General features: G+C 43.8%; 1 protein-coding gene across 1 annotated transcript in view; it reads left to right on the forward strand.

Moving 5' to 3' along the window:
* The window catches only part of plcg1 (phospholipase C, gamma 1), a 32960-nt gene extending 22361 nt beyond the window's left edge, over positions 1-10599 (forward strand). Inside the window, exons 18-33 of the mRNA XM_050064532.1 lie at positions 978-1178; positions 1298-1417; positions 2153-2333; positions 2484-2561; positions 3006-3109; positions 3297-3390; positions 3549-3618; positions 5242-5405; positions 5756-5852; positions 5977-6201; positions 6414-6562; positions 7688-7802; positions 9218-9379; positions 9470-9558; positions 10160-10434; positions 10533-10599. Of these exons, the coding sequence (XP_049920489.1) occupies positions 978-1178; positions 1298-1417; positions 2153-2333; positions 2484-2561; positions 3006-3109; positions 3297-3390; positions 3549-3618; positions 5242-5405; positions 5756-5852; positions 5977-6201; positions 6414-6562; positions 7688-7802; positions 9218-9379; positions 9470-9558; positions 10160-10434; positions 10533-10575 (2167 nt within the window). The 3' untranslated portion in view covers positions 10576-10599. The remainder of the gene's footprint in view (positions 1-977; positions 1179-1297; positions 1418-2152; positions 2334-2483; positions 2562-3005; positions 3110-3296; positions 3391-3548; positions 3619-5241; positions 5406-5755; positions 5853-5976; positions 6202-6413; positions 6563-7687; positions 7803-9217; positions 9380-9469; positions 9559-10159; positions 10435-10532) is intronic.
* Positions 10600-15118: the final 4519 nt, after the last annotated feature.

A 15118-nucleotide genomic window follows, 5' to 3' on the forward strand; every position in this document is an offset into this window, starting at 1 on the left:
AGTATCATTAATACACGACGTGCCCCAGGCACAACATTTAGCTCCAAATCCACAAAACCAGCCTGAAAATGAAGGAAATCTGAAGCGACTGCATTAGAGTCAATGGAGCACAGCTGGGTTGTTGTCAGACCCTGGTCTGAGCCGGCCTGATTCTACGTTATGAATGGCCTTGTGGATGTACACTGTAAAATGTATCCATAACATCCTCTGTACTCATATCATATAGCATTTCTTCGCTTTTGGAAACGTGGCTAGTTTGCAATACAAGTGAAGATAAAAGAAAGTGCTGTTTGTAGAGCACACGCCATGTCTACGAGGAGGCAAAATCCAACTTGTAGTTTGTCCTTGTCTCCATCTACCTCACTGTCACGTCAAATGATGGCATTGGATGCAGGGATAAAACTGATTTTGAAGCTGCACACTCAGGTTTCTAGTTCAATGTGACATGCACTGAGGAACTTATTGCTTCAGTCGACTACAGTCACCATCAATGCTGATTGGACATCCACATTCTCTTTGACAACAGAAAAGTGTTAACAGTAACATTTCATCATGATAATTAAAATATTTAAATTGTTGTCAGTATGCAGCCTTATCTATTGCACACTGATGTGTTGGTGGAAAACTCTCCCGTGTGTTCTGTAGGCTTACCTCGTGCAAATAACAGTGACACACTGACGGATCAATCAGTGTCAATTTCTCCATTATTGATTGAATGGGGTTGTTGTCACGGTCTGAAGTGTAATTATTCATTTTCTGGCTGCTAATGAAATGGCTCCAGTGAGTGGAGCTAAAGCTAATCAATCAGCATGTATGTGATTTAAACACAACGTATGGAAACCATGCTCAGAGGGCAGTATGTTGGAGGTTAACAAGGGGAGTTTGTTTTTTAGTAGGAAAGCTTATGAAATATCTTAACATAAAGGTTTTTAAGATTTTTGGTTGCTCAATTTTTTTGTTTCCCATTTCTGCACCAGGCGTTCAGGGCGGGTGCAGCACTGTCGTATCCACTCGCGTCAGGAGGCAGGCAGCCCCAAGTTCTACCTGACTGACAACTTGGTATTCGACACGCTCTTTGCCCTGATCAACCACTACCAGCAGGTGGCGCTGCGCTGCAACGAGTTTGAGATGAAGCTGACTGAGCCGGTGCCTCAGACCAATGCTCATGAGAGCAAAGAGTGAGTCTCCAGCAGCTTTACACAGATCAGGAAGAATTTGAAATTATGGATGTGAAGTGAAACTGTGAGCTCAAGCTGTAATTATCTGCCGTCTATCTGTGTTTTGTTGTTCATCGCAGATGGTACCATGCCAACCTGTCCAGGAGCCAAGCAGAAAACATGCTGATGAGGGTACCTCGTGACGGGGCTTTCCTCGTGAGGAAGAGGGCGGAACCCAACTCGTTTGCCATTTCCTTCAGGTAACTTCTTCCTGTCCTATTCCCCTCATTAAGTGATACTTGTTTATATCCTAAGCCATTTACGTCTAACTTCCTTTTCACGTGCAAGGATGTCTGAAGGCAAAGGAAAATGGTTATGAACTGTATAAAATTCTACATTTACAGTTAAGTTTCAGTTCAACTTCCGACCGTGACAGAGATGATAGCTTTCAGAGATTGTTTACTGGTGTCATATTTTGACACCAGTTTAAATGCTGAACAGGTTTTACTATAATCAAAGTATGTATTACTTTGATTAAATATAGGTAAATATACTGTACGTTGCCGTTCAGTCGATGGGTTACCATTTAAAATTTGCGTTTCAATGGATACTGCCATTGTTGGGTGATGTCAGACTACTGCTTCTTTAAGTTGGATTGATTTGCTGCTGAGTTTACAAGTAGGAATTCCAACTGTGGATTACAGAATTAGCATAACCAATACACACCACAACTGCTGCACATCTATCCATGCTGGAAGAGGGATCCCTCCTCAGTTGCTCTTCCCGAGGATTAATTTTTTTCCCCCGTTAAGGGTTTTTTTTGGGGAGTTTTTCGTTATCCGCAGTGAGGGTCCAAAGGACAGAGGGATGTATGTTGTAAAGCCCTCTGAGGCAAATTGTTAATTGTGACATCGGGCTTTATAAATAAAATTGAATTGAATTAATATTCATGTGAAGGCAAAGTTATTGATATCTCGTCTGTGGTTACTCCTCAGGGCCGAGGGAAAGATAAAGCACTGTCGTGTGCAGCAGGAGGGTCAGACCGTGGTGCTGGGCACCTCAGAGTTTGACAGCCTGGTAGATCTCATCAGCTATTATGAGAAGCACCCTCTGTACCGCAAAATGAAACTGCGGTATCCCATCAATGAGGACACACTGGAGAAGATAGGCACTGATGTGAGTACGGTTTTACAGACAATGGCACACTTAACAGAAATTAATGTAATGTTTGTGTGGGGAAAAAAAGTCTGTAGTTTGCATTCTGTGGTAAAAGTCCCCTGCAGCCTTGCGAAAGAGCTGATTAACACACACACTGCTGTCCAATAGGAGCCAGACTACGGATCACTGTACGAGGGAAGGAATCCGGGCTTTTACGTGGAGGCCAACCAAATGCCAACATTTAAGGTGAGTGTCCAGTATCGATTCTTAGATGCATCGCGATGTGTACATGGATGATTCGGCATCGATTCACAAATGTCAATAATTATGTAAATGTTTGTTAATAACATCATGTTGACGGAACAAAAGAGGCTGAACTCAGCTGTGAAGTCAGCGTAGCACCTGGACAGGCTAAAGTTAACTTGTACTAATTCATCTTCATAAGTATATTTTAAATACTTAGTTACGCCATCACCCAGAGACTAATATTAATGAGAGGAGCAGCGATCAGCATGTAAACCGGCTGACCAACACATGCATCGATAATCGTTTTATTATCGAATCGTTACCCTCTGAATCATCATCGAATCGAACCGCGAGGTGCCTGTAGATTCCCACCCCTAGTGTCCAGTATGCATAAAGTGAAGACGATGAACGTGTGTGTCACAGCCTTCTGTCTTGTCTTCTCAGTGCACGGTGAAAGCCATGTACGAGTATAAAGCCCAGAGAGATGACGAGCTCTCCTTCGTTAAGAACGCCATTATCACTAATGTGGACAAACAGGAAGGAGGATGGTGAGTGACTTGCATAGCATTTATTCACAAAGTAGCTCTTAATTATCCATTTAGACGAATCATATTTGTTTAGGTAGAGAGAGTGAAGACTAATGACAGGGTGAATTACACAGGATGTTGGCATCAATTTATGGCCATTGTGTGATGTATCACCTTTACCGTGTTTTTTTTTTTTGTCATCTCTCAGGTGGAAGGGTGACTGTGGAGGGAAGAAGCAGCTGTGGTTTCCTGCTAACTATGTAGAGGAGGTCAGTCCATCAGCGGCGGAGCCTGATAGAACTGTGAGTATCAAACCCACCAACTAAGAGTGTATTAATGAAGTTAGTGCACCTTCACCCTCCGCAGGAAGTTTGGGTCCCATCACTCACCTGTCAGTTTGGTTTATGGCTTCAAAACAGGTAGCATTTCTTACCTAATCCTCCTTTTCTCTGTCAAGCAGGAGATGACAGAAAACAGCCCTCTGGGAGATCTGCTGAGAGGAAGTGTGGACGTGTCTTCCTGTCAGATTGGTGAGCGGCCCCTCCACTTCCTGTTTGACTCTGTGCTGCGGGGCTGCAGAGCAGGCAGCCACCTTGCTGCAGGGCAACCTCCTTTTCTGGTTGTTGCATGCACATAATCTCTCCCCTCTTTGATTTTAATTGACACTGTCACCACTTTCTTTATCGTCATTTTTTTCCGCTATCAGCCTCTTCTATTATTAATTCTTCTCCATTTGGTTTTATTATCACTGTTGCTTTTCTTACAGCTCTGTATCTGGTATTTTATTGACATCCTCCAGCTCAGTCAATACGCACCCATTAGTGTTGGCACATGCTGTCATGCATTGTTGTGGCCTCTGCTAACCACCCTTAATACCTGAGCCTGTTGTCCTCACAGCTTTTGGCGGGCTTTTGGCTCCATCTAGTGGTTGTATGGGGAAAGATCTTCTTGAACACTTTGTTCCGAAGCTTCCTTCACATGACCACTGGCAGAATCAGAGCAGCAGAAGCCCATTGTTTTTCTGTGAAGAAAGTGATGACGCTGAACTTTGAGACAGGGCTGCTGTTTATGTTGCACATTAGTCGTCGCCGGGCTCAAAGTTCACATCATTTGAACTTAAATCCTGTTTGCATATGACCCTTTTTTAAAACCTGTCTAATCAGATAACAGCTGACTAAGATGTTTAAAACACAAGAAGGGGGGGTTCAACGTTACACATGAAAGAAAATAGGAAGCAGAGTTAAAGATTCAAATAGCAGAGTAGGTTGTGTACATCCACAAACTCACTACTCACTGCTGGAACACCCAAAAAAGCAGGCACCTTGCTACAAACACTATCAGAGGCTGACCACTCACACACACACACACACATTTTTTCTGGAACTGTACAAACTACAAACAAAACAAACAAAAAATATTTTAGGATGTGTAATCCCAATACCTGCCCTGTGATGTATCTCGGGGACTTGATGGCAGAAAAAATACCTACTTGAGTAAAGTTTTACTTGCAGCAAGTAAGAAAGCCGTCACCAGACATTGGCTGAATATAAATGCTCTGTAGCAGGAAACACTGGCTGGAAACTATCCAAGGCATTTTAGTTATGGAAAAGTTGACATATGTTTTGAGAGTCAAAGAGAATACGTTTAAAAAGAAGTGGAAAAAACTGAACATTTATGTGAGACATGATACCAAAGAAATGAATGCCTAACTAGACAACCATTCATTGTTGAGTTATATTTTTATTTGGCTTGTGTGTGTTATTGTATTTTTTTTGTGCTGCTCTGTCTATACCTCTGCGAAAACTTGATAACATCTTAAGTGAGAAAAGATTAAAGTAAAAAAAAAAGAGAGAGACTGTCTCAGACTTTCCAAATAATTTCTTATAAACAACAATTTAACAGTTGTTTATAAATTAAACTGACGGCAGTGAGTGAAGTCCATACAGGTCACAGTGTGCACAATGTTTTTCTATTTTACTAGATGCTTGTCTTTCTTACCGTTTGACTGAAACTTGACCTCATTTTGACAGATGAAACTGAATTAAAATTATTTGACATTTTGGTTTGTGGCACAGTCTGGAAACCTGTGTTTGTGCTCCTCATTACTCATTTTCTGCCCCTTTTTTTAACACTTCCCCTTGTTTTCCTTTCAGTTGTGCGTCCTGACGGGAAGGGCAGCAGGCCTCATGTCTTCTCCCTGGTGCCCAACGCCTCCATGCGGACAGGCCCGGTGCTGGACGTTGCTGCCAGCAGCCAAGAGGAACTCAAGGAATGGGTGTTCAAGATCCGCGAGGTCACAATGACCTCAGAGGCCAAGGTAAATAAATGTAAATCACATGCAGGCCAGGACTCGTATCATGCTCATGCCACATTGTGGGTTCGTAGAGCCAGTCATGACTTGTGTTTGCCCTATAATACCCACAACCTGTATTTAGGAAGCACTGACTGAGCAGTGAACACATATGGTGTTTTTCAGGAATGCCATTTTGCAGACTCACCACACAGTTTCACACCTGGAAGCCGTCTTGTTTTGCTTTGTACAACAACCTGAGCGGTAGTTGTTGAGGGGAGGAACAAGCTTCAGGCTAGTGTTAGCGTCAGCGATGTGAAGTGATGTGTGTTACTGTCGGAGCAGCTGTGTTTTAAAGTTTGTGTCCCTGTGCCCAGCTGGAGGAGGGGAAGATGATGGAGAGGAGGAAGAAGATTGCACTGGAATTATCCGACCTGGTCATCTACTGTAGGCCTGTGCCGTTTGATGAAGACAGTAAGGGTTACAGTTTATCACACACAGAAGCAGAGATTTCATACCTATGACATGCTACAAATAGGCACATGTCCAGTATCAGTACAGGTAGGTCAGGTCTGTCTTTTCTTTCTGCCTCCTGTAGAGATTGGCACAGAGCGGGCCTGTTTCAGGGACATGTCATCCTTCCCTGAAACCAAGGCAGAGAAGTACGTCAACAAGATCAAGGGGAAGAAGTTCCTGCAGTACAATCGACTGCAGCTGTCCAGAATCTACCCCAGAGGCCAGAGACTAGACTCGTCGAACTACGACCCTCTGCCCATGTGGCTCTGTGGGTCCCAGCTGGTGGCACTCAACTTCCAGACAGCAGGTATCTCCCTTCTTGTTGGAGCAGATAAAATAATATAGAATATATTTGTTTTCTACGGAAGATGAGAACGGCCATGTATTTTTTTTTTTTTTGTGCGCTGTTATGTCGTGATAACGACTTATTATTTCGTTATCTCGATATAACAAAGATCGTTCTCGTCTTCCGTAGTTTTCTTACTCTTCCTGACATTTTTTCCCTTCCCGAACGTGCAGACAAGCCCATGCAGATGAACCAGGCTCTGTTCATGCTGAACGGAAGGAGTGGCTACGTCCTTCAGCCGCCCATCATGAGGGACGACACCTTTGATCCCTTCGACAGACATACGCTGCGAGGCCTCGAACAAGTCACTCTAGAGATCGAGGTGCAGTAAAGAGAGGATTAGACTGTGTGTATGCATGTGTGATGCTGTAGTGCAGAGGGGAGGTGCTCCCCCTCCGTCGTCCAGCGGGCGTGGTAGAGGTGAAGGGAGGGGGCACAAAGAGATGTGAGGCAAAGATACTGCATGAGGTGAAAGCCACATGTGTATGAGGGCGTGCTAAAAACAATGGAAGGTGGTTATTGTAGTTTGGCTGGTAATTTGGCCTGTTAATCGAATGGGTTAACTATTTATGGCCGATATCACACAGTATCAGTTGGTTTGACACGTCAAAAATGTCTCGTCCACACATACTTCTTCACCAAAGTTCACCAAAGTTGAATTTCATATAATGCAAAGATGCAGGTTTGCTTGGCCACAGAAGCAAATGTCGTATTCGCACCTTTGCTTGCATTGAATATAAGGGGGTATGAGTCAAGTTTTGTGCATGTGTGACCGTGCCCTGATGACGTTGCATCCCTAGGCCCCTCATGTACTTCCTTGTAACTGAGCCAAGCCTTCTGTGAGGACTGTGTGTTATCATTCTTCCAAATTAGCTGTACTTTTCTGACACACTAATCGGCATGGAAGCTATGCAGTGTACTGCTGTGGATGGCACGTTAGTTCAGATCTGAAATTCACAGTAACACAAACAAACAAACCAGTTGAGGCTGCAGCTTCCTCGTTCTGTCAGGTAAAATGACTGTTTGTGGAAGGAGTCGGGTGGCTTTGAAGAGTGATGTAACGGCTTCAGTGGGTGTTTCCATTCGAAAAGCCCGTGAAAGAATGCAAATGAACCTGTCCTTTAAAAATCATAGAAAAGACTCTCCTCATAACTCCAGAAACAAGTGTTCTTTAGGATCAAAGTAATGTAGGAACTGCTAATAGCGTCTTCAGCATGCTGTAATTGATGCCAATTTGTCGAGATGTAACAAATCTAAGGAAACAGCTGAGTATATGACTCTGTAACAGCGTAGTTGTGGGGTGCAGCTGTCTCAGATTTGTCTGAGGGTTGAGGCCCACAGTGTAAGACTTCGACAACCACACAGTGTACGTGTCTGTATTCATGTGCTTGAACCAGTGATAAGATCTAAAAGTAGTAACCTGTTTTCCTCTTCCTCCCCTCTGAAGGTTTTGGGCGCCCGGCACCTGCCCAAGCACGGGCGTGGCATAGTTTGTCCTTTGATCGAGATCGAGGTGTGCGGGGCAGAATACGACAGTGCCAAGCAAAAAACTGACTCAGAAGGTGAGCGCTGCTCTAATTTTAACCATGGGTGTGTCCTCCAGCGAAGTGACACTCTGCCAGAACTGAATGAGTAGCTGCCGTTGGATACTGGATACATAACCCTCATGTAATTTCCTGCCTGGTCCTAGAAAAACAGGAAGTTGTACAAACAACAAAGCCATGCGTGGGAATACAAAGAGAAAATGCTGGAGGAAACTCTGACACAGCTCTCATCAGGGTTTAGCCCAAGAAGAAACACAACTATGATGTACTTGCACTTATACTCTCTTAAAATTATAATATTGCTGTATTCAATAATAAGTAATGTGTGATGGTGATTGTATCGACATTGGCAGCATTTCTTCAACTATAGAGTCTCTTTCTTTGTGTCTTAACTGCATGCCAAGTAGATCATTGAGCTTTCAGTGAAGAAAATTTAGCCTGTTAAGCAGAAGTTGAGGCATTCTCACCATTATCCATAATGCGATGAGGGTGTGCTGCTATGGACAGCTGATTCTGAGCCTTTTACAGTGATATGTTTAGAGTTTTTTTTTAGGTATAAGTTTTGAAATAATGAGTGAGTTTTTCTCTGCTGTTTTACTTACGGTTATCTCTCCTGCATTGTGGTTTTTCCAACATTAAGACAAGGCAAAATCAGCTATATTGAGCTGTATGGACCCCAATTTGATCCTTTGTTTTACATCAGCTGCTGTTTTCACTGAGGCTTTCATGCACAGCAACGCGATGAGTGCAGCTGTCATCAATTCGCCAACTCTCCGTCTCTCCTCCAGTCTAAGCCCCGCCTGCTGCGAGACATCACAAACCATAACCAACAGCAAAATGCAATATGACAGTGTTTTTTCACTGCCCTGCTTCGAGGAGAGACGGACAGTGGTGCAGAACCCACAACGACCACACTCACTACAACATGACAAGTGCAACGAAAGCCCCGCAGGCAAAAACAACATTTAGAAAAATGTATTATGTGCAGACAATGAAAATAAATACTCAACAAAATACAGTTTATTTAGGTAACGGACACAGGCTGCAAAAAACACCGGAGAATACGCTCTTAAAGGGAGAGAAATTACCCCAAGACAGGTAACAGGCCAAAGAGATTAAAGAGAGGGTTTGTTATTTATACTTTATTTTGTTAAAAAAAATGGCATGGTCTGAGTGCTTTACAGAGCTATTGTCAAGTGTGTAAATTTGGTTAATTGTAGTGTGCGCTGGCTAGCTGAATTATCTAGGACAATAGAAGTACTGGATCGGGACTCTATCGGCAAAATTAAATGACCCGGATTGGGATCTGTGGCAAAAAAAACTTGGTCGGCACATCCCTAGTAGTTTTCACACTGCTGTTACTGGTTACAAGACCAGTAGTGCACATACATATCGTACGTTTCTCATCTCCGTCTTCTTCTTGTCGTCTCCAGCTGACAACGGTCTGAACCCCACGTGGCCCCGAAAGCCATTCCAGTTCACGGTCTGCAACTCTGCCTTCGCCTTCCTGCGCTTTGTGGTGTACGAGATCGACATGTTCAATGACCAAAACTTCCTGGCTCAGGCCACATTCCCCATTCACAGCCTCAAGACAGGTACACGCAGCATGAATGTGACTCTCTGACATGACCTAAAATCCAGCAGCAAATCAGCGCTGTGATAAGATTCTCTTGTTGTGACACCAGGTTACCGGTCAGTACCTCTGAAGAACAGCTTCAATGAGGATCTGGAGTTGGCTTCTCTGTTAGTCCACATGGACATCATCAGGGGCAGGGTGAGCTGCTGTTCTTTACTCTGCCTTTTTTAAGCCCCGCACTGTGGCGTCGGTGAAAATGTAAACCCAAGCTTGTGGATTACAGCTGTTGTGGTCCTCTCTTATATCCCTGACATGTAGAAATGTAATTAAATCAGGTTATGTTGTTAATGTTAACCGGATAACTAGCATCCCGAATCCGTCCCGTCAGACTTGTGGTTTCCCTTTTGGAATGACACAGACAGACTACCGCCGCAGGCACAGAACATATGTGCTTGTTGGCCGCTGGCTGTAGTCTTTACAGTGTGTTCAAGTGCAACATTTTGGCAGGGACACAGGTGACGCGAGGTGACGCAACAGTCTTTGTCTGTGGACAGAGCCAGACTAGCTGTTTCCCTCTGTTTCCAGTCTTAATGCTAAGCTAAGCTAACCAGCTTTACGGAATTGATCTTCCCATCTAACTCTGCAAAATAGCGAAGCATATTTTCTGAAAATGCTAAACTAATCCTTTAAAATGAGGCCGTATGTTAGAGTTTATCTATGAGAGCATGAACACTCAGAACAATAGAGGCCCGTGGAGCTGACGCTTTGGTACGTTTCTCTGCCCTCATCGTTCTCTCAGGATGAAAACGGAGAGGTCCTGAGCCCGTTCCTTCCAGTCGGGGCAACCTCAGTGTCAGCATCTGCCCAAGCAGGGCGGGAACGTTTGGGGGAACTGGGCTCGGTGTCGTCGACTTCCTCCAACATGTCTCCTGTGCCCCAGTCGCCGGCCCAGGCCATGGCCTACAGGGGGAGGGAGGGCTCCTTCGAGTCCCGCTACCAGTCCCCTCTGGAGGAATTCAGGGTGTCCCAGGAGGCACTGTTGGACCACATGGACCCACAGAACAGACAGACAAGGTAAATGTGCAGCGTCTTGGGTTTTTTTCATGCCTGTGCTGTGAGTTTTGTAGCAGTAGAAGATTCCAGACATCCTCCTGTCTTTGTCTTTACCTCAGGATGTTGCGGAGGACCAGAGTGGGCGGAGAGAACCGTGTCTAAGTCCAAGCCAATCAGGACGCATTTNCCCCAACCCTCCACTCTCTCTCTCTGCCTCTCTCCCTCTCTGTCCCCTCCCGCCCAGCCGCCCAGCCTCTTCACCACTCGCCTGACGAGAAGGAGGGACTCGGACACAAGAGGAGAGGGAGGGCCGCTGAGAGGAAGCTGACCGCCGCGGACAGGAAGAAGAAACGGGACATTCACAGGAGGACAAGGCTGAAAAAGTTCCAGCTCTGGACTGGCTGTTTTGCGGGGCGGGTTGTCCTCTCTTGTGTTTAAGGTGTGCACAACAGCTGCTTAATGTGGAGGCTGAGAAGAGGGAAAGAGAGAGAGTTATAAAAAGGTATCAGTTTGAAACTGTTTCCCGGTTAAGTTTCTTCGCACTTCTCTATTAGGCGTATATGAATATATGTATTTATTCCTGCTGTGCTGTTGGCCGGAGAACAGCAGCTGACCTGCTCTCAAAGAGCTCCTGTCTCCATGTTTTTAATTATTATTATTATTTAAACCTTTAAACATTCATAATGTGACTTTTTTTTTTTTTTTTCTTCTTTTTTTTTTTTAAATGTATATGTGTAAAACACGAGGGCTCTCTACGGCTATTTTAATGTCTCTCTCTTCTTCTGCTTTGTGGAGGAAATTAAGCGCCTCCAGTCAAACGCCCCGAGTCTGGAGGAATATTTCATTCTTTTTATTCTGATTATTATTTTTTTTTTTTTGAAGGCATCAGGAAGAAGTCATAGACTGTTTGTGTCGGAAGCAGCGAGAGAGCTGCCAGCATCATATGTTACGTAGGCAGACACGAACGCACACACACACACACACACACACACACACACACACAGAGGCTTCTTTTTATTATTTCTAACTTACATTCCAAATAACTGCACATCATTCCATTTTCCTGCATCGCAGGCGCCTTTACAAGCCAGTCTAACACATTCAAAACTTCTGTCTCCCTCAATCGTCTTACTCCACATCCATCATGTCTGTAGAAGGTCTAACACCACACTGTCTGATAACGCAGGACCAGGGATACATGTCGACCCCAGATGAGGTTGTAGCCTCGAGTGTGAGTGATAACTGTGTTCAGTTTTATCCCCTTTCTTGCTTGTTTTACCTACGAACATGTTGACGGGCCGTTTCCACAGCAACACAGCTCTGTCAAATAAGGGATAGTTCATACGGCTGCAAGGTTACAGCTAACAATTCTAATACTCATTACTGTGCTGGATAATTTGATCAGTTTTGGGATTAACAAAGTGGTTTGAGGAGCACGATACTGTACTCACATTTGAAAACATTTTCATTTACAGTGTACGTATTAGGCGTGGCAATCACCAGGCTCTGAAATTGCAATTTTAAATGTTTCGCGATATGCTGAGTATCGTGATAACATATTTTGCAATATATTTTAACAGCAAAGAATGTCCCCAACTTTTGTCAACGTCTCTTTCATCAAATAAGACAGTTTTCGGTCTGTTCATCTCAATTTAGTCATTTTTATTGCAGCAAAATTTATTTAGTCGACTCAAAAAGCAATTGATTTAATTCTTCTAGTAGGCTATCAAAAGTTTAATTTGTATTTGCACTATCAATAATTAATATAGGAGAAGAAAGTAACAGTATTGCCACACAAAATACTGCGACACTATGCTGTATTGATTCCCCCACCCCCGCCTATAGTAATGGGAATTAAGCTTGTAATACAATTATGCGATTAACTTTGCAGCCTTGTGTTTCCATGATTTTTTTTACTGACATTTCAAGTCTTACTAGAACTTCTGGCCCCGTAATTCTGTGTTATTAATCGAGGTTAACTGACACAGCTCTATGGCTGCAGTGAGTATAAAAAGTGTTGCTGTTTCCATTCAAGAACGTTTTCAAAAGATGTCTCTGAGAAGTGGTTTCGGTCAGAAGCAAAGGTGTTTTGCTGCAGCCAGCTTGTTTTTATTTGTCAGCATGGCTACAGCGGGAGTTCTCCATGTTTGGAAGGAAATTGTTGACCAAGTGAGAAGGTTTGCATCGCCGGTGTTGAGTAAAGCATGCCATACACTCCTGACTGGTGCATTCTGCTGCACCACAAAGACATAAGGGACCTTTTGTGTTTGTGCTGCCGCGGTGTTCTGGGGGAGTTTTGTCACAGCACCAAGCTGCTTCCCAGAAACCTGCGCGGATTTTAAGTTACACTGCCACGATCAAATTGCCACTGCCCGTGATGTTTTTGTGCTGAAATGTGCAAAGTTGCAGACACTGCGTAAACAACTGGCTGACGGCTCCGAGTGCCGCCACATGTTATCATTCCCAATGTCAGACTTTCATTCTGGCTTCTGTTCATAAATGTTGACTCTCTAATTAAGACTCCTCTTGAGGTGAATGTCAGTGCACTTAGATGTGCGGGGGGGGTGTTCTCATTTCCTGCGTTTGTGGTGTGAGAGCGTGTTTGAGAGGAGCAGGCCAGGTCTACGCTGCAGACTTAGTTGTAGCTGTGTTTCTGTGGTGGATGGATGACAAAGGTGCCTGTGGGGGGGCAGAGGCCTGTGCTCTGGGCCTTCAGTGAGCCCAGACTGAGCTTGTTTATATAATGGTGTTATCTTTCCAGGTTCGTATCGGAAACGGTGTTTTCTCTGCTTGTATGTGATGACTATATGATGTAAACTCAGTATTCTCACTCAGTGTTTGACCACTGAGACACACCTAAGCCATATGGTATGATTTAAGTAAAGGTAAAAGCAGGGACAGGAGTGAATACTTGAGGTCTCAAAGTTTTTTTAGCATCTTGTGTTCGCACCCCATTATTAATCCCAAAGCTCGCCCGTATTACACTTTTTTTTTTCTCCCCCCTCCTGTGGTCGATGAATGGTCTTTGTGGAGAGCTCTCCCTCCAATGCTGCATTGCTCTTATTGCTGACCTGTCTGTGTGCCTCCGTCTATGTACACTTCACATTAACGCCACATCCTTCACCTCCCCTGCTGGGCTTCAAGCACCTGCACAGCCACGGTGCACCCACACAGGTGCTGTGACTTATTTCGACTGATGGGACCTCCTCTCAGCACTGTGTGAGCATGTAAAGACCATGTGACTCTACTGTTCAGTTTGTTGTACCGGTTATGGCGGGACAACGTAAACTCCCAGCAAACCTGTAAAGCGGTCCGTATCAACCAGGATAACGAAGAGCATCTGTGTGGGTGTGCAGGGCCCATTAGTGTCTTTTTTCTTTTCTTCAATCTTGTCTGTTTTGTTACCGACAGTCTCATTTACAAACGCCTTTCTGTAATGTGCCTAAACTATGGAGAGGAAAAGTATTCATTTTAATTTTGCCTTTCATATGAAACATATTCAAGCCTGAAAAGTAAATAAAATACTTACTACTTTATACTACTTTGTCTTATCTTATTTGTGCATTGAAATGTCATCTGATGCATTTATTGTCAGTTCAATGTTCACTGCAACAGAGAGAATTGGTTTTGTCAGCGTCAGTGCTGCAGCACAGGAAGGGAGTGCTAAAGTTTCAGTCTTAGATGTGTTAACAGCTGCCTGAGAGCACGCTGACTAAACTGTTGCAGCGCTGACACGATTAGGAGAATATTAATCAGCAGCCATTTTGATAAGCGACTATCAAGTCCTTTTAGGAGCTTCTTACTGTGAGGATTTGCTGTTTTGTGTCGTCTTACATGGTTTTTATCCGTTTGTTGGACAAAGCAAGCATTTTTGAAGACGTCACCTCGGCTTTTAAGAGGGTGTCACTATTTTTTGACATTTTGTGAAGGTGATTTGTGCCATTGTTGGTATAGAGAGAGGACAGGAAATGAGGAGAGACAGAGATGGGAATGATGTGCAACAACGCCTCTAAATCCCCCAGGCCCATCACTTATCTCATATTTCATTGGTTAAATTATTCACTGAAAAAAAAACAGCAAATTAATTAAAGCCCTAAATAAAAGGCTTTTTGTTGGCGTCGATATGACCAAATCATTTTTCCATTTACAGTCAAGGTTAGGCAGAAGTGATAATATTTGTTGTGCCACCAATGCCTATTACTGGACATTACAAGGACGCCCCCCACAGTCAAGGGCCTCCTTAAGTTTCGTGTTTGGGTTTGGGGCTCCTTTGGTAGAGAATTTCAAGCGTCAAACTCTTAAATTCCTGCTTTCTAGTGATTTTTTTCTGCATCAATTTATGGTGGAAATGTTCATTTTGTCAAAATTAAAGTCCTTCGCTACCTGCAGGTTTTTACTGGGGAGGACACATGCAAGTGCTAAATATTGAGGGTGACGTCTCCCCTGCGTCCCCTGTGAAATCTACGCCTATGCCCCCGATGTAGGGAAGGCAGGATATGTGATTTTATTGTGGAATGCGGATTGCGACAAAAAATAAGTTAACTGTGGTTATTTTCCATTATCACAGAGGCTGCAAAAACTGGCTGCAAACACAACAACCCTTAAACAATTAATCAAGCACTGACATATTTCATATAGAAAGATGTGACGCTGTTTCAAATAGTTTATAAGCCATTGCTTTTCACTGAAAAGGGATGTTCACCAA

This window comes from Epinephelus moara, chromosome 16, assembly GCF_006386435.1.
Source record: "Epinephelus moara isolate mb chromosome 16, YSFRI_EMoa_1.0, whole genome shotgun sequence".
NCBI classification, from domain to species: Eukaryota; Metazoa; Chordata; class Actinopteri; order Perciformes; family Serranidae; genus Epinephelus; species Epinephelus moara.